This window comes from Nelumbo lutea, chromosome 5 (genome assembly GCF_056320005.1).
Source record: "Nelumbo lutea isolate HS-2025 chromosome 5, American lotus-T2T, whole genome shotgun sequence".
NCBI lineage: Eukaryota > Viridiplantae > Streptophyta > Magnoliopsida > Proteales > Nelumbonaceae > Nelumbo > Nelumbo lutea.
The window spans coordinates 76,191,874-76,211,363 of NC_142688.1; the positions used below are offsets into that span (position 1 = coordinate 76,191,874).

Sequence of the window (19,490 nt, forward strand, 5' to 3'; positions counted from 1 at the left end):
CCTCTTTTCTTCCTCTATTAGGAGAGGGCGATCTCAGAAATCACAGCAACCGACCACATACGACCTGAATGGAGGCATAGAGACCCCCAAGGGAAGAGGGCGATCACTCCTTTTCAGCCCTTTCCCTTATCTCCAATTGAACACAAAAAAAAAAGAGGGAAACCCTAGATAGGGTGCGCAGAGAATGAACCCTAGGCAAGCAGAAATCTATGCAGATTTAACCTAGCTCTGATACCATGTTAAATATCAGGTCTGCCTTAGAGTTCGGCCTGACTGAGTTCAGTTATGTAGAAGAAGAAAGAGTGATAAAGAAAGAGAGAAAGAGAGAAAGAGAGAAGAGAGAATTCTGGTTCGAACTGAAAGAGTCAACATGACTTCTCCCTGTCGGCCAATAAGTTTTTATATTATTATTAAAACATAACTGAAAAGATCTATGTGCCCTTACTTAAGTTAAGAGCACATGTTTCAACACAACATTACAGATCAGCAACATCAATCAAGGTATAAAGACAGAAATACCCCTACGCTAACACTCACCATGGGCCACCATCGAGAGACCGATGCCCATTTTCCAAATATGAAAACTATTTCTAGCCTTGTCCAAGTTGTGACCAAGAGGCAAAGCCCACTACTTTGTTTGAATTGAAAGGAGTTAGTTACAACAGCTCAGGGGCATGACAATTTGTAGTTAGCCCCAACTCCATTTCCCTCCAAGTCAAGTCTTTTTTCTTAGTGTAAATGAAGGCAGTTTTCCCATTTTTCAAATGGGCTGGTCTTGTGAACATTAATAATGTGTGTTGAACTTCCCGTCGCCACCACTTTATTGAGTATACTCTTTTTCTCCAATTGTGGAAAAATTTAGGCGAAGGAACTGAAGTGTTTGCTCTCCTGGGGGAGGGGGTAATAAACTCATCTATGTTTGTAGAAAGGACTTTCATCCAGTTTTGTTGTCTTCTTTCTAGGGTGCAGATTTTATGCAACCCATTTGTTCCTTCCCAATGCCTTACCCTGTTAAATCTCCCCCATCTGTTTTTGTTGACTTGGACAAGTCTCACCCTACCACTTTTTGCTCGTTTTTTGTGTTCTTTTTCCTTTCTTGAACTTCTACTACCTTCTAAGGACATCCACCAATCAAATCACCTCCTATGTTTTTAGCTAAATCATGTCCAAGCTCCTCTTCCTTATTCCATTACCACTATCTCTTTGAATCGCCTATTGGAGTTTAACCCTTGCTCGAAAGTTTTGGATCTAATAGCTAGCAGTCATTGTGCCATCTCTTTTCTTGGAGTCACCATTGGATATCTTTCAATCCTTCAAATTGTTATTGGAGATCTTTCAATCTAGCTCGAAGCATTAATTTTGCATTTAATCGTTCATTAATTTTATCAATTAAAACAATGTCATCCGCAACATGCACCATGGAACTTCCTCTTGAACATGCCTAGTCAATGCATCTATTATCAGTGTAGAAAGACAAGGGCTAAGTGCTGAACCCTGGTGAAGACCCATCATAACTGTAAACTATGAAGCGTCTCGCATTGGTTGTTACCACCTAGTACATATCCTTAATTTGGTTTATATACCGATTTTGAATTCCCTTCTTTTATAAGACCCATCATATTATCTCTCAAGGAACTCTATCATATGCCTTTTTTAGATCAATGAATATGAAGATCTTTCTTCCATGGTTCATCTCCCTGGCATAAAGTTAAATTGGTTCTTTGATACACTTGTTTCAAATCATAATCTTTGTTCACTTATTCTCTCTCAGAGGCTCATAGTGTGGCTCATGAGTTTAACCCCTCAGTAGTTATTACACCTTTTTATTTCACCTTTGTTCTTAAATATAGGCACTATACTACTGTTTCTCCAATCATCAAGAATCTTCTTTTGTTTCACCATCTTATTAAGTGGCTTAGTTAGCCATAACATCTGCCCAAATAGCAAGCTTACCTCTCCCATACGTTTCCACATTTCATTGGAATACCATCCGGTCCTAATGCATTTCCCTTCTTCATGTTCTCTAGTGCCTCTTTTACTTCAGAAAGTCTAACTCTATGAAGGTATGGGCTATTTTTAACACTACTAGTATAATTAGATTCCTCTCTATTAGCACCCTCTATCTGCTGTTCATTTAATAATTTTCAAAGTAGTTTTCCTCTTTTGTTTGATTTCCTCATCTTTCACCAAGACTCTTTAGTGCCTAATATATGTATTTGTTTTGATCAGCCTGGATTGAGCTGGGCGTTTACAGTATTTAAGTACTAAAAGTGTATTCCATCTAGTTTCAGCCAAATTATTGAAGCCTTGCTCTTTCCTTTTATTTCATTCTTTGAGATTTACCGAGAAGATTCTTGTAACCACTTTCATGACCTGCCTTTTGCCCCCTCCGCCTTGGGAGCATCCTGGACTGTGTTCCACCCTCTATATTGCATTTTGACAAACCTCAGTTTATAGAAACTGTTGTTTTCTAGCCTTCTTGTTGAGGGTTAGTGCTGTATGTTGCTGTTTATGTGTGGTGTTTCTTTTTATTTGATTGAGTAATGGCTATGTTTAAGGTACTGTGTACTTAAATTGTTTCTTTATGTGTGTGGGATCTTTTTTAACTTGGCATTTTTCTTTTCATTTTTTAATAGCTTTGCATTGTTTATTACAGCTTTCTTTTGTTAGTGAAGAAAGAGATAGATTAAAAAAGGAAGTCGTTGCAATGAAGAAAAATGTTGAAGCAGAGAGTGAAATGACCAGTGAAACCGTTATCCAGGTCATAGTAGTATATTTTCTTTATTGTATTTTTTCTTCATGCTTTTTCTCCTGATAGTTTTACTTGTACTTTTGGAAACACAGGAGCTAGAATCATTACTTTCTAAAAAGGAATCTTCCATTAAAGAATTGGAGAGCAGTTTAAATGAACAAAAAGAAGTCATTAATCATCAGCATGATGAAATAAAGTTACTCACTGAGAAGCTGAATAATGAAGCAAGGAGAATCAAGTCATTAGAGAGGGAGGGCGATAGACTTCGCTCTGAAATTTCTTTACTCGAATCCAAGGTGAGTTATCAAATCTAAAGTAATTTCAACATATTAGGGCATCTTGAAAGCTAATCTGAGGTGGGGTGATGTTGCTATGAATTGCAATGCTGATTTGGCTCCTGCTTTGAGCCATTTGAGATGAAAGGCAATCTAAGTTGGCAAAAGATTGTTTGTAACATAATATTTCATAATGAGGATGCAGGCCTTTAGTCACTCTGCATGGCAGTGTCTGGTAAAAGTCCCTGAGATTGCCTGGGTATTTTCAACTGTCTGGGCCTGATATGTGATAATCAATTACTTGGCTTTACCTAGGCCACAGTTAAAATATTTCTTTTAATTTTGGATGGTTAATGATATTGGGCTGCTAAATTATTGCATATTTAAATTTTAAAATCAGTTAGAAATTTATAAGTCAAAGATTTTTCTTTGTCATATCTGCAGTATCTGATATCTTCCCTCTAGTCATAAAGATTTTTCTTTGTATTCTTTTTCCATGAAAACAGAATACCTCATGTGTATTTAGACATGAAATTTTACTTTCCTTGGACTTTAAAATTAAAATGTGTAATTTTAGCTATACATTTTCTATTAATACGTTTTCTTTTTTATTTATTACAAAAAAATAAAAATAAAATGTGTATATGAATGATCATATCTTAGTTTAGACTTGAGAATTTAATTTTTTTAATTGTATATAATGTTTATTTGTAGTGTTTCACTATTGTACTAATGTGTGTAGTTTGAAATTTGAATTATTTTGTTCTTGAAACTGCTAGGTTCTATGCAACCTAGTAGTTTCTTATTTTAATATTGTTTATGATGCATGCTTGATTTTAATAATTGAAACAATAGAAACTAGAGATTTATCATAATATTGTTTATGATGCATGCTTGATTTTTGCTTTAAAAGTCTTGAGGATGAGGATTACCAAAGAAAAGTGGTGCTTAATTATACCACAGGATCTGTTAAACTATGACTGTTGCTCGGGTACAAAAGTTATACGAAATCATTTTTCTTCTATTTTTTTAGATGTTCAAGTATTTTATAAAGGTTTTTGACCACTTTTAGAAAAATCAGAAGAAAATCTTATGATTTACGATGTGACTTCATTCAGCCCCTTTATGATTTATGATAAGATTATGATTTTTAAAACATTGCTCGTTTCATATTTGCATTTACTGTTTCAAGCGGTAAGGTAGTGATTACAGTTATGGTTGATCCACTTATCACTAGAGATGGTCCAAGATCTAGCAATTGAAGAAAACTGGATACACAATCCAGAAAAGGAAAGTCTGGACGCAGCTGCCCAGAAGAGAAGTACATATCTCTCTCAAAACTTCATAGATCTCAATGAAAATTTCAGAGTATGCTGAGAAGGGCTATGCGACAACTCCTTTCAAATCTTACTGCAAATGGATGTCAAACGAGAGAGATCCAATGAAATCTCTTTTGCTAGACGCGCAGAGTGCAGAAAAATGGTTACTGGAAAGATCAAGACAGTCCAGAACCAATCGGCAGTGTTACGAGTTCTCAACGGATTAAGAAAACCAAGTGGATCAGAGAGAAACGGATCAAGGAGCAACCTGCTCTGGTACCATGTGAACCGAACTGAGAACAAGAGCGAGAACAGAATTAAGGGTGTCAAGAATGGTCGACCCCCAACCCAAAGAACCTCTTTTATATTGAAGATATAAAAGATATGTACAGTTACAAGAATACCCTTATAGGGCTGAAAGATAAAAAGAACAAGTAAAATAATAAGAATACTATTCTGTACAATAAGGGCTATACTAATAATGTACATCAAGATATATCTTCACAGCTTGGATCTACAAGAATGAGCTCAAGATATATAAATAGCTGACAGGAAACATGATTGTTATAGTGCAATGGATGGGGAGATCAACGAATGCCCTTGTGGTACTTTGGCAAAACAAGGGACAAAGAGGGAAACACTATTTTGGGCTAAATTGTAATTTTATAGTAGTACTCATGTATTCATTGTTATAGTTCTTTTGGTTTATGTTTTTTTGGGTTCCATGTCTTGGAGAGGCGGCACCTCGCGTCTTCCCAAGGGTCAGTAATTGCCTCTTGATATTAATGAAATGTTATATATTATTTATCAAAAGAGAAAAAAGAGTATGACTCCCTTCCAAGCTTTTTTGTTGAAGACCTCCACCCTCTATAGTTCCCTACAGAAGGATTCATCCTTGGTGGCAGTTGCTGGTTCCTACCTGTTCGACAAAGATGAGGTCTTGTAGACTCTCAAGCATAACTTGCTCAAATCTCAACAGCAAATGAAACATCAGTATGACAAGAAGCACAGATTAGTAGAGTTCAACTTCAAGGACCTACTTATCTCAAACTGCATCCTCACCAACAAGCTTCCATAGCCAAGCACATTCGATATTACCTCTTACCCAAGCTTTGTGGCCTTTTGAAGATCGTAGTGAGGGTGAGCCTCATGGCATGTCGCCTGAACCAGCCTGAATCTACACAACTACATCCTATGTTTTACATTTCCTTGTTGAAAAAGCAATTAGGGAGTTAAGTTGTTTGTTGCCCCACTTTATCGGACCTGAAAGAAGATGCTAAACTTGACCTACTGCTAGAACGGATCATTGATTATGAATGGGTCAAAATTGGAAGAATAGTTTTCTTGTAAGCTTTGGTTTGGTTAGGCTTACCCATTGAAGTTGCCACTTGGGAGCAATGTTTTAAATTGCAGAGGTGTTCCGTGATGTGTTCCATTACCTAGAGGTGTGAGGTGTGTTTTAGAACATAAGCGGTGTGAGCCTCATGTACACCTCCTTAACAAGAGGGGGATGAGGAGGAAGAACAAGAGGAAGGAGGGGGAGGAGGAAGGGGGATCTCATCCTTTTTTTTTTTTTTCTTTTCTTTTTTATGATGGATGTCTTGTATTAAGGAGAATGTAGATGCATAACACTAGTTGAAAGTTGGGATCTTATTGAAGCGAACAAAGTTGAAGCTCCGCTCCTAACCCAAACTTTCTTTCTCTTACCCTTTCCTTCCCTTCCCTCTTCTTTCCTTTTCTTTCTTTTCTCTATTTTTCCTTTCTTTTTTTCTTTCTTTTTATTTTCCTTCCCTTCCCTTTCTTTTCCTTCTTTCTATCATTTTTGTATGAGGCTTGCATGAGTGAATAAGGTGTACATCTCTAGCATGCCTTATGCAAAAGGCGTATGGGGCAAGTGCTTTGGAGGCATCAACGCTTTGGCATATGCCTCGGGGTGCAAACCATTTAGTACATTGCTTGGGAAGTCTTGTCTAGTTCTAACCCAGACTATCCCTGGCTTGCCCTCGGGGATGAAGTCCATCTTGAGGAGGGGGGAGATGTTAGGGCCCAATTTGAGCCCATCTTGGTGAGAAGGTCTATATAATCAACTCCATACACCTGAGTATACCCCTTGGCTACTAGTCGAGCCCTACACCTCTCAATGGTGCCATTAACATGACACTTGATGGTGAACACCCACTTACATCCCACTGGTTCCTTCCCATGAGGAAAATCGACAATATCCTAGGTATTATTTTTATTAAGTGCTTCTACTTTAGTTCTCATAGGTTGGGAAGTGTTAGAGCTAGCCGAATAAGGGTAGATTAGTCATTATTTCTATTAAGTTATGTGCTTTTGTGGCAGTTTTAATAGAGACTTCCTGTTCCATTCTTAAGTGGGGGCAGTTTAGTCTTTGTACAACTAATTAGAGGCTATTTCATTTTAGGGTCGACTGGTAGGGTTTATGCTATTAGATTCGACTGTTCCTCTTCTTCTTTTTCTTCTTCTTCTTCCTCTAGTTTGAACTACTGAAGCCACTGAGATAACATGGTATCAGAGTAGGACGTTGCTCTTTAAATCTCTGCTCGTGACTGCTTCTCCTTTTTGTTTGTGACTTCTTTTTCTTCTCTCTGGATTGCAAATGGAGAACATAGACTCGACCTAGGTCTGAGAACACTTCGGCCTCTCTTTCTTTGCTCAAAACTTGATTGCCTTTCAAGAGAATAGCTCCAGAAATAAGTGGATGGTCGACTGGAGCTCTCCATCAAAGTTGGTTATCCTTTTTTTTTTGTGTTGGTGTTTTTGGGTTGGAAAACCCTAAAAAATCTGCTCAGACTGATCAGATCTTAAAGAACTAGGTTGTTTGTAGCCTTGGTTCTTGGCAAAAGGCCCAAGAACAGGTTGTGTTTACAGTGACCGAATGGTGTAGGGGTTACTGTAGTGGTTGTAGTTGATGTCTTTGGACTGGTAGTGACCTTTAGAAAAAAAGGGTCAGACAGACCTGTACCATGTGGGACAGAGATGGTTGTGTGGTGATGCTTTTGATGCTCACCCATTGAGCAGCCTCAAGAGTGCTTGTATGTGGTTAGTAAATTGTTGAATTACTGTAGTGGTGATTTATGGCTTTGTGTAATCAGTAGTGGTGTGAGCAAGAACAAAAGTTGTTTTATTTTTTATTTTTTGGGCTGGAAAGAATGGCCGAATTGCCTACATCAATTTTCTGCCTTGTTGGTGTTGCTTGAATGTTGGTTTACCTTTTGTTCTTAATTTGGATGGTAGTTTGTGCACAGTGGTGACTGATTGTGACTTGTTGTGAACCTATCACCTGAGTTTAGAGACTGTTGTAGTGTTGCCTTGGCTGCTGTAGTATTTGGTTGGTGACTCAGAGTTCTGCATTAGAGATAGCAGTGGGGGAGACATAATGGCAGCAAAGGGAGATGGTTCTCGTGATTAGAAACCGAGTGTGATGATCCCCTCCGATTATTTGGGTGTGCAGAGGACCTCCATTAAACTTAATGGTGAGAATTATGTGCCATGGGCCAAGTCAATGGAAGTTTTTCTCAAGGCAAAGAGGAAAGTGAAACACGTGAAGGAAGATAAACCATCAGCTGATTCTATAGGGTTTGATGATTAGGAACAGGAAGATGCCCAAATCATGACATGGTTATGGAATAGTATGGAACCCAAAATAAGTACCAACTTTATGTTCTTAGATACAACTAAGGACATATGGGAACATGCCAAGAAGCTTTATTCTGGGCAGGATAATACTACAAGGGTATATAAGCTCTATCAGGAGTATTTTGATCTGTAGCAAGGGAATAAAACCCAGAAGAGTACTATGCCAATATGAAGAACCTCAGAAATGAACTCAATGTCTATCATCCCCTCACTCCAGATGTTAAGGTTCAGCAACAACAAAGGGAACAACTAGATGCCACTAGGTTCTTAGTCGGGTTGAAATCAAAATATGAACCAGTTAGGGCCCAAATATTGGAAGGCTCTACTCTTCCTACACTTGAGGAAGTTTTTGCACGACTTTGTAGGATTTCTTTGGGATCTATAGAGAATCCCAAACAGTCTGACAGATCAACATTTGTGATAGACATAGGAGGTGGACGTGGTACTAGAGGGGGAGGACATGCCTCCCGAGGAGGTCGTGGTGGTGGTTGTGACTCAGGGGGAGGCCGTGGTAAGGAAAAAGTAACTCTACAAGGAAGTGTACCCATTGTGGCAGGGACGGACTTTCGATGAATTTCTGTTATGATCTCCATGGCCCTCCTTATACATGGGCTAATCATGCAGTAGATGGTGGGGTTGATGTCAGTGATAATCAACAGGCAGATCTAACACCTTCTACATCTACATCTGTTTCCGGGAAGGAGATGGTGAGTGTACCGCGCGATGAGTATGAGAGGTTCCTCTAGGCTACTTCGTAGCATACTACAACCACCCTTGCCCACTTAGGTATAGATTGTCTGGCATCCAAACCCTCTCCTTGGATTATTGACTCTAGAGCCTCTGATCACATGACCGGCCAGGTGTGTTCTCTTCCCTCTCTAAAACATCCACATCTCAAACTGTTACCCTTGCCAACGGTTCCCCTTCTCCCATCTGTGGTGTTGGTAATGTTGACACGACTTCTCTTTCTTTATCATTTGCTCTATATGTCCCAAAGTTTCCATTCAATCTTATGTTTGTTAATAAATTAACCAAGACTCTTAATTGCTCTATTAAGACGGGGAAGAAGATTGGTGGGGGGCATAAGGTTGGTGGATTGTATTACCTTGACGGTGGTGGATCGTTAATTGCACTTTAGACTTCACTCACTCTTCTACAGTGGCATTGTTGATTGGGACATCCATATCTCAAGGCACTCAAGATACTGGTTCCGTCTTTGAGTCATTTGTTGTCTTTACAGTGTGAGTTGTGGCAGTATGGGAAACATCGTCAGGTTCCCTTCAGTCCTAGAGTTGATAGTCGTATGTTGAGTCCTTTTGCTTTGGTTCATTCAGATGTTTGGGGTCTGATTAAAATAGTCTTATAATGGTTACAAGTATTTTGTCACTTTTATTGATGATTGTTCAAGGATGACATGAATTTATTTAATGAAAGAAAGCAGTGAATTATCTTCCATTTTTCAAAATTTCATGCTGAAATACGTACACAATTTGGTGTTCCAATCAAAGTTCTTCATTCAGATAACGGTCGTGAATACTTTCTTACTTCCTTTCAATAGTATTTAGAACAACATGGCATTATTCATCAAATTTCATGTGCATCCACTCCTCAACAAAATGGGATGGCTGAACGAAAGAACCGTCATCTCCTTGAAACTGCTCGATCAATTCTTCATAATATGAGTCTTCCTAAACGATTTTGGAGTGATGCTGTACTTACTACGTGTTTCCTTATTAATCGGGTGCCCTCCTTCATTCTTCATGGTCGGTCTCCTTTTTCTATTTTGTTCCCCACCTTGTCTCCCTTTCCATTAATACCCCACATCTTTGGCTGTGTGTGCTTTGTTCACAATTTGAGTCCTGAGATCGACAAACTGGATGCACGCTCTATTAAGTGTCTTTCTTGGCTACTCTCGGACTCAAAAAGGGTATAAGTGTTACAATCCCATTACTCGGAAGTGCTATGTCTGTCCTGATGTCATCTTTTTTTAAGTCTGTCCCCTTCTTCTTGGGACCTGAAGCATCAATGTCTCCACCTTTGCTTCCTCTTCCTGATCCAATCTATGATCTCGTTCTGATTGTTCTAGTTGGGGTTGACCCTTCACCTCCTCCAGTGCAGATCCCTACTGAACGACCACCGATCCGGCATGTGTATACTCATCGGCAGACACTGGCTCCTCTAGCTTCTACCTTGTCTGCGGATCCTGTTGTTGCTCCTGTTCTAGAACCTTCAGGATTTGATCTTCCCATTGCTTTACGGAAAGGTAAGTGTATTTGTACCCTCCATCCCATTTCCAATTTTGTTTTTGTCTCTCGCCTTTTCGCTTCACATCGCCAGTTTGTTTCACTGTTGTCATCTATTTCTATACCTAAGAATGTTCAAGAGGCTCTTAGCTCACCTGGGTGGCGGCAGACAATGGAGGAGGAACTCTCTGCCCTTCAACACACTCAAACGTGGGAGCTCACTACTCTTTCTCCCGGTAAGCATGTTGTGGGTTGTAAATGGGTGTAAACTGTTAAATACTTGTCGGATGGTAGTGTGGAGAGTCTGAAGGCCGGACTTATTTTTAAAGGTTATTCACAATTGTATGGGGTGGACTATATGGAAACCTTCTCTCCAGTTGCTAAGATTGGCTCTGTCCGTGTCTTAATTTCCCTGGCAGTTATGTATGATTGGCCCTTGTTTCAACTTGACATTAAAAATGCCTTCCTTCATGGTGACCTTATGGAGGAGGTATATATGGAGCAACTACTTGGGTTTGTTGCTCAGGGGCAGGATGGTAAGGTGTGCAAATTGAAAATTGCAATTTATGGGTTGAAAGAATCGCCTCGTGCTTGGTTTGGGAAGTTTAGTGAAGTGGTGAAGAATTTTGGAATGAAACAATGTCAGGTTGACTACTCGGTGTTCAACTATGATTCAAAAGCCGGAAAGATTTTATTAGTGGTCTATGTGGATGATATTGTCATAACTAATAGTGACAAGTTGGGAACCGATAAACTAAAGGTTTTTCTGCAAAACCATTTTCAAACAAAAGACCTTGGGACATTGAAGTATTTCTTAGGTATAGAAGTTGCTAGATCAAAACAAGGTGTAAACCTGTGCCAAAGAAAATATGTTCTTGATCTGCTAGATGAAACATGACTGTTAGGTGCAAAACCGGCTGAGACTCCTATGGAACTAGATGTTAAGTTGAGCGGTAATACAGGGGAAATATTTGATGATCCTGGAAGGTATAGACGACTAGTGAGGAAGCTGAACTATTTGACTATCACGAGACCAAACATCTCCTTTGCAGTCAGTGTGGTGAGCCAATTTATGCAGAACCCTCGTATATCTCACTGGGATGCAGTTCTTAGAATTGTAAGATATTTGAAGGGAGCTCCAGGCCGTGGGCTATTGTATAAACCAGGAGGAAAACTTGAAGTAGTTGGGTACACGGATGCAGATTGGGCGGGCTCTGTGTCTGATAGAAGATCTACTACAGGTTACTACACATTTCTTGGAGGAAATCTTGTGACGTTGAAGAGTAAAAAGCAGACGGTTGTGGCTAGAAGCAGTGCTGAAGCCGAGTATAGAGCCATGGCACACACTACATGTGAATTAGTGTGGTTGAGGAATCTCCTACAAGAAATCGGGTTCCACATGGATAAACCTATGAAGTTGTACTGTGACAATCAAGTTGCATTCCATATCTCATCCAACCTTGTTTTTCATGAGAGAACAAAGCACATAGAGATTGATTGCCACTTTGTGAGGGAGAAGGTTCTTACTGGAGAGATAAGCACAGAACATGTAAGCTCAGGTGACCAGTGGGCAGATTTGTTTACAAAAGCCTTAAGCCCAGGGAGAGTGAACTATATATGTAACAAGCTGGGATTATATGATATATATTCTCCAGCTTGAGGGGGAGTGTTAGAGTTAGCCGAATAAGGGTAGATTAGTCATCTCACCTTGGTTAAGTTATGAGCTTATGTGGCTGTCTTATTAGAGGTTCTCTGTCCCATACTTAAGTAGGGGTAGTTTAGTCCTTGTACATTTAATTAGAAGCCTAATCGCTATTAAGAGGTCGACTGATAGGGTTTAGCTATCAAGTTCGACAGTTCTTTCATCTTCTTCTTCTCTTCTCTTTCTTCTTCTCCTTACTGGTTCGGACTACTGTAGCTACAGTAGCTACAGTAAAAACACTCAGCATGGCCATATGAAACTTGAAACCTACACATGTTGATTGGGCCGAAAACATTCATGACAAAAGATCTATCTTTGGGTAGTGTAGCTTGGTGGCAAGTAATATTGTCTCTTGGAGAAGCAAGAAACAATCAATTGTTGCTCGATCTTCAGCCGAAGCTGAATATAGAGCCATGGCTCATGGAGTTTCTGAACCACTGTGGCTTAGATCCTTGATAGAGGAACTGGGTATTGAGCATGATAAGCCAATGATGTTATACTGTGATAATCAGACTGCCATCAACATTGCTCATAATCCATTGCAAAATGACAAAACTAAACATATTGAAGTTGACAAACATTTCATTCGAGAAAGAGTGGCTTCTAGAGAAGTGTGTCTATTTTTCATCACTTCTAAAGGACAGTTAGCTGATTTCCTCACCAAGGGCATTCCCAAGGCTTAACTTCAGCATGATACTGGCAATCTTGGCATGATTGACTCATCTTGAGGGGGGAGTGTAGAGAAGATGGGCCGAATGGACCATAGGCTGTTTATCCTTCTTTATTTTTTATGTTATATGTGGTAACGGGCCTTAATCTGGGCTTTATTCTTTCTTGAGTGGTTCATTCATCGTTTTCCTCTCATAAAAGAACGGAGGTAATGTAGGACTGCTGATAAGTCTACCTGTGTAAGGTGGGAGTTTGAGGAAAACAAAATCTCTAACCCGGTATACAACCTGTTGATGCTTGGTATCATAGGCCTTCTTTTGAGTTGGGCCCGTAGGAGATTAGCCTTAACTTCTTGAAGTATAGCATCTCATTGTAGGAGGTGATCCTCTAATGTAGCCACAGTGGTGGACCCCTTCTCATAGGGAACAATGGGAGGTGGATCTGTACCATACAAGGCTCTAAAGGGTGACATTCCAGCTGGGATATGGTAGGTGGTATTGTACCACAATTCAGCCCAACACCATTTCATCCATTGCTTGGGTCGATCATTAGAGAAGCAACATAGGTAGGTCTCCAAACAATGGTTGACTACTTCGGTTTGTCCATTTGTTTGGGGATGATAACTAGTTTATTTCTTCAGCCAAAACCCTTGAAGGCAGAAGAATTCTTCCTAGAAGCGTCTCAAGAACACTGGGTATCTGTCTGATATAATAGACCTTGGGTTATCGTGAATTAAAGCAACCTCTTTGTCAAAGACTTTAGCCATCAATATTGCGCTATATGGATGCAGAAGGCCTATGAAATGGCTCTATTTGGTGAACTGATCAACTATGACCATAATAACTGATTTTCCCACCAATACTGTCAAATTGAAGACAAAATCCGTGGATATATCTTCCCACACCTGAGTGGGGGTGGGCAATGGTTCTAAAAGACCAGAAGGGGAGGGGGCGAGTTTTGACTTTTGTTGTTGACAGACACTGCATGCTACAACATAGGCCTAAATTGTGATGCTAGGACTCCTGAGTATTCCCATCTGGAAAGGCGTGAAAAAGTTCAAAAAACTGTTGTACGTTTACCTAATGACTAGGAATCACTATGTGACCCTGATATGATAGAATAGAATAGAGACCATAACGGCATAACCAAGTACTTGATTGGGATCCTGGGCCCATTTGTTTTTAACGGCCTTCATCTCTTCATTCAATTCATTTCACTTCAGAGTCTGTCGATGAGAGGGAAAATGGGTCTAGATACTTGCATGGGCTTGCACTCAGGCTGTCTGGACAAGGTATCAATAGAACAACTAGTGGCCCCAGCTTGATATTCAATTTGATAATCACCTAGCAATTTGGATATCCATTTTTGCTGTTGAGTAGATAACACCTATTGTTCCATGAAGAGCTTCAATTTGATAATCACTACCATCAATTCCTTCATGCACAGACCTTGACGTGGCTTGGGATGACAATGCCTTCACTATGGGCCTTCCCTCTTGCATTAACAATGCCCCATTTATTTGAGGCATCAGACTCACTCAAAGTCTCCTTACAGATATCAGGTAACACCAATGTTAAAGATTCAGAAGGTCAAAAGTTTGCTGGGCTTCCAGCTTCCCTGGACCATACAAAAGAATTTTTCTTGAGGAGCCTTGTTAGTGGAGCTGGTGTTAGGTTGTAGCTCTGAATGAACCAGCGGTTGTAACCTGTGAGACCAAGGAACCCTCTGAGGTCCTTAACCAAGGTCAGGTAGGGTCACTTAGTCATGCAAAAAGAAAAAGAAAATGTATCACTAGAAAATTTTAAATTGGTAGGAGAGGAGTTCTTGTTTTCAATGGACATATGGTCTATTGAAAATTTTAACTTATTGATTTTAAAAATGTTATACTAGAAATGTTTTGCTTTAAATTTATTGTTGATATATACATACATATAAAATATTTATATTTAAAGATGTGAACAGATTTTGGGTTTGGGTTGGATTGGGGTGCTCAATGTCTCAACCCTAACCCGACCCTAAATTAAGTTAGTTTCATATTTTTCAACCCTAACTCTAATCCAAATTTCAACCAGAACCAACACAACTTTTTTGAGTTGGGTTTGGGATTGGGATAACATGATCCTAGTTGCACCTCTACTATAACTTGAAGTTACTGCTGTTAGCAAAACTGTTTTAGGAAGGAAAATAACCCAGAAATAAAAGAAGAGAGAAGAGGGAAGAAGAGGGAAGAAGAAATGCCTTGATGCCTATATCAGTACAAGAAAACAAGAAGAAAGCAAAAAAAAAGCAACAAGATAACTGAATATATGGGACCACAAGTAAACATTATCAGGTCTGGTCCACTATATCGCTATACTCCCCCCTGAAGTTGGGAATAGATGTTGATCATTCCCAACTTGTGCAAATTTGATTCCAATTTGACTTTGGTGAAGAGATCGGGAAGCTGCATATTAGAGGCAACATATGACAAGCAGACATCTTGAGAAGCAACTTTCTCTTGGATGAAGTGGCAGTCAACCTCAATATATTTAGTTCTATCATGCTGGATTGGGTTGTGAGCAATATCATTGGCAGCTTGATTTCCTCAAGAAGAAATCTCAGCCATAACTCTGCAGCCACACCATGAGTGATGGACCTATACTCTGCCTCAACACTTGAACGAGCAACACCATATTGTTTCCTGCTACGCCAACACATTGGCCCAATAAACATCAATATACACCTCGATTTTCATATGATCATTGTTCTTAAAGAGTATGCCATGACCTGGACATCTTTTCAAGCAAGGATTCTTTCCACAACCAATAGATGAGTGGTTCTTGTGAGCTTGAGAGTTGTACTCTAAGTAGAGGAGAGAAGAACACCACTGATATGCCGTGAATGTCGAACTGAACTGCCCAGTCGACCATGCTATTATTTATATTTGAATGTAGTACAATGATACAAGTAATTACTGGAATGCCCCTGATTAGTGATGGGACACCCGGTTAACTTAAAACATTAAACAAGCTTAGGCCCATTAACACATGCCAGTTACAAGATAACTTAAACTTAAGTATGGGCTAATAAGAACTCTTATCAGCCGAACACCCATGCAAAGAGACTTCATTCTAACATTCTAACACTCCCCCTCAAGCTAAGCATGGATATCAATCATGTTTAGCTTGCCAAGTATGTCCCTGAACTTTGTTGTTGCCATCCCTTTAATCAATACATCTGCAATTTGCATCTCTGGTGGAGTATAAGGCACACAGAGTTCTCCCGAGACAATTCTCTCTCTGACAAAGTGTTGATCAATTTCAATATGTTTTGTCCTGTCATGCTGCACAAGATTGTTGGCAATGTTGATAGCAGCTTTATTATCACAATACAGCCTGAGAGGACCCTCAGCTTTAATACCAAGCTCATTAAGAAGAGTTCTGCGCCATAAGAGTTCAGCAACCCCGTGCACCCAATAGTGCCTTTGCCACAAGTCTGGCCTTGTACCTCTCGATTAACCCTTCCTCCCTATGCTTTACTGTGAATACCCACTTGCACCCAATAGTGCCTTTCCCCTCTAGCAGATCCATTAATTACCAAGTTCTTACTTTCATTAGGGCTTTCATCTCTTCATTCATGGCTTCTTTCCACCTTGGATCAGATGCTGCCTTTGAGTACCTGGAAGGGACACATACAGAGGAAAGGGCAGACACAAAGGAGTGATAGGCAGGTGATAAGTGTGAGTAAGAAACAAAATCAGCCATGGGATGTCGGGTGGTACGAGAGCGAACAGGCTTACGGGGAGCAATAGGCAGATCCAAATTCAAAGTGTATGAGTCAGAATTACCTTGGATTGCAGGTTGATTTGAGTTCAACTGGTTGCAATCATGTGGTTGAGGGCCCTTCTTCCTTCTGCTGTATGTAAGTATCTCTTTCTCTTGCCTACTGGAACCTTCAGGAGCATCTGTTGTATCAGGAGAAGTAACTGGCACAGTGGGAGCCTCACTAGGTTGACCCGGAATGTCATAGCTAGGAGTAGTGGAAGGTGATGAAAGGGGAACAAAAAAGAAGGGAGAATGAGAATCCTCTTCCAACCCACTAGTCTCCCCCTGAAGAGGATTCTGAGAAGACTGGAAATAGGGTTGAGACTCAAAAAAGACTACATCTCTGGTGACATACTTCTTCTTGGAGACAGGATCATAACACTTGTACCTCTTTTGTGTAGGAGAGTACCCCAAGAATATTCCCTTTGTAGCCTTGGGATCCAACTTGGTTTTATTTGGATCCTTCAGATCTATGAAGCATGTACAACCAAAAACCCGTAGGGGAAGAGGAAATTCTGGAAGAGTGGGACACAAACAGAGAAAGGAGTCTTCATACCCAATACCTTAGATGGCAACCGATTTATCAGGTATGATGCAGTGAGTATAGCTTGAGACCAATATTGCTTGGGCACTTTGTGCTGAAATAGTAGGGCTCGAGCTGTCTCCAATAGGTGCTTGTTCTTGCGCTCAGCCACCCCATTTTGCTAAGGGGTGTTAGCACAGGATGATTGGTGTAACATGCCTATATCTTCCATGAATGAGTTCAGGGATCTTTCAAAGTATTCAGCCGCATTGTCTGACCGGAATTGCGTAATCTTCTTATCAAATTGTGTTTCAATCATCTTGCAAAAAACCATAGTTATCCGTGGTACTCCATCTCGTCCTTTTAACAGATAAATCCATGTGCACCGAGAATAATGGTCAATAAAACTGATAAAGTAACGGAATCCATCAATGGAAATAATGGGTGAAGGTCCCCAAACATCAGAATGAACTAAATCAAAAGGAGCTCGAATTTCATTAGTAGAAGTTGGATACACTGTTCTACATTGTTTTGACATTTGAAACAACAAATTAAATTCTGACTTGAAATTCCCTTAAACAATTCCAGAAACAACATTGCTAAAGAAGAAAAAGACACATGACCCAGCCTAGCATGCCACAGGTGCAGCCTAGCTATTGACTCCACACTTTTCGGACTAGTAGTAGCAGAAGTTTGTAGGGCTGAGCCAATGTCTGCATCAAAATAGTAGAGGCCCCCATACTCATGACCACTCCCAATCGTTCTCCTCGTCAATCTGTCCTGGAAGACACAGTGAGAAGGAAAAAAAGTTATACTACTGTTCAAATTTTTTGTAAGCTTTGAAACAGACAAAAGATTTTTGGTAAGACTAGGAACATGTAGGACTGATTTAAGAGAGAGGTCCTTGCTTAGGTCAACCACCCCCTTTCCAGAGATGGTGGAGAGAGACTCGTCAGCCACTCTCATCTTATCCTGGCCAGACAACAAATGATATGAAGAGAATAAGGAGGACATGTGTCATATGGTCAGTTGCTCTGGAATCAATCACCCAAGAGGTGGGATCAATGGAACTAGTTGCACTAAAGGTAGAGACTTTACCTGATCTGGCAAGAGAGGTGGAAGCTAAAGAATTGTTCTTCAAATGGGCTAATGCCCAGCTAAGAACCTCTACCTCACTAGCCATGAAGCCCAAAGTACTTGGTCCAGAGGAGTCGGCAGCCTGCCCTATGGAGGAAGAGGACACTGTCGGAGTATTTTGTGAGTTGTCACTACTGTTGTCGTTGGCAAGATTCCCACTTGCTGTGTGACCCTTATTTTACATGTACTCTGGTGAACAACCCCATACTCAAGAAAATATGAGTTCAGGTGTTTAGTGAAGTACTCTTTGGCATTACCGGATCTGAAAATTTTTATTCTAACTTCGAATTGAGCGAGAACCATTTGATGAAAAGCACAAGTTAAAGTGAGAGTCTCATCTCAAGAATGCATAAGATAAACCCATGAGAAATGGAAGTAATCATCAACAAACAGTAAGAAATACTTATATCCCCCCATAGCAAGAATATGATACGGCCCCCACACATTAGTGTGCACAATTTCAAAAGGAACATTACTTCTTTTATGACTTAAAAAATAGAGTGATCCAAATGATTTTACCAAAGAATAACCTGACTCACAGACTTAGAAACAAAAGACTTTGCAACTCTTTTTATCACTTCGAAGTGGGTGTTCATGTAGGTAGATTCCATTCATCTCATGGACAATCATATGGTCTAATGCAACTCTGATATTTCCTTTTCCAGAAATAGGAACAAGAGAACCATCAGATATAGATACTTTATCTTTGTCTGAAGACAAATTATATGAAGTGAATAATGAAAACAAGCTAGTCATATGGTCTAATGCAACGGAGGCTATAATCCAAGTAGCATGAAAAACAGTGGCTCTTGTACTTGAGTGGGCAAGAGCTAAAGTAGAGGAAGGAGGAGCTGTGGTGGTAGTGGTAGGCCAGGATGATCCTATAAATCTAGCTTCATTCTCCATCTGTGTCAAAAATGCCCCGCATCTAAGGCCTCCAAATAAGTAGATCGAGGTCTAGGAAGTGAAGAACCATATGATGTAATAACTGCATTTGCATTTTCCTTCTTATTCATGAATCTTTCTAGTATAAGGTTGGTGAAGCTTCCAACAAGTGTCTTTTGTGTGCCTATTGCTTAGGTTTCTTGCAGTACTCACAAAACACCCCCTTTTTTCCTTCATTCTTCATCTCTTTTCTCCCAGTCACCACCATGCTTCTGTCTTGCAGCTGCTAATGTTGCCTCCCTTTGATAATTTTGCAACATAACCTTCCTCCTACTTTCTTCACTGTGCAAAAGGGAGTAGGCTTGGGTCAAGGTAACAGTTTCCCTAGTGGGAAGTTGGTGTCTAACAATGTCAAAATCAGAATTCAAACCCGCAAGAAACTCAAAAACTCTGTTTCTTTCAACCAACTTGTTCTAAGTTGCTGCTTCCTTTTGCTTTCCTACTCAATTGTTTCAAGGTGAT

At 40.0% G+C, this 19,490-nt stretch overlaps 1 protein-coding gene across 2 annotated transcripts in view; it reads left to right on the plus strand.

Moving 5' to 3' along the window:
• The window catches only part of MAD1 (mitotic checkpoint family protein), a 108,613-nt gene that overhangs the window by 71,289 nt on the left and 17,834 nt on the right, over window positions 1-19,490 (plus strand). For both annotated transcript variants that reach the window (XM_088945326.1, XM_088945327.1), the window contains exons 9-10: window positions 2,657-2,761; window positions 2,845-3,048. In XM_088945326.1, coding sequence (XP_088801452.1) covers window positions 2,657-2,761; window positions 2,845-3,048 — 309 coding nt within the window. The remainder of the gene's footprint in view (window positions 1-2,656; window positions 2,762-2,844; window positions 3,049-19,490) is intronic.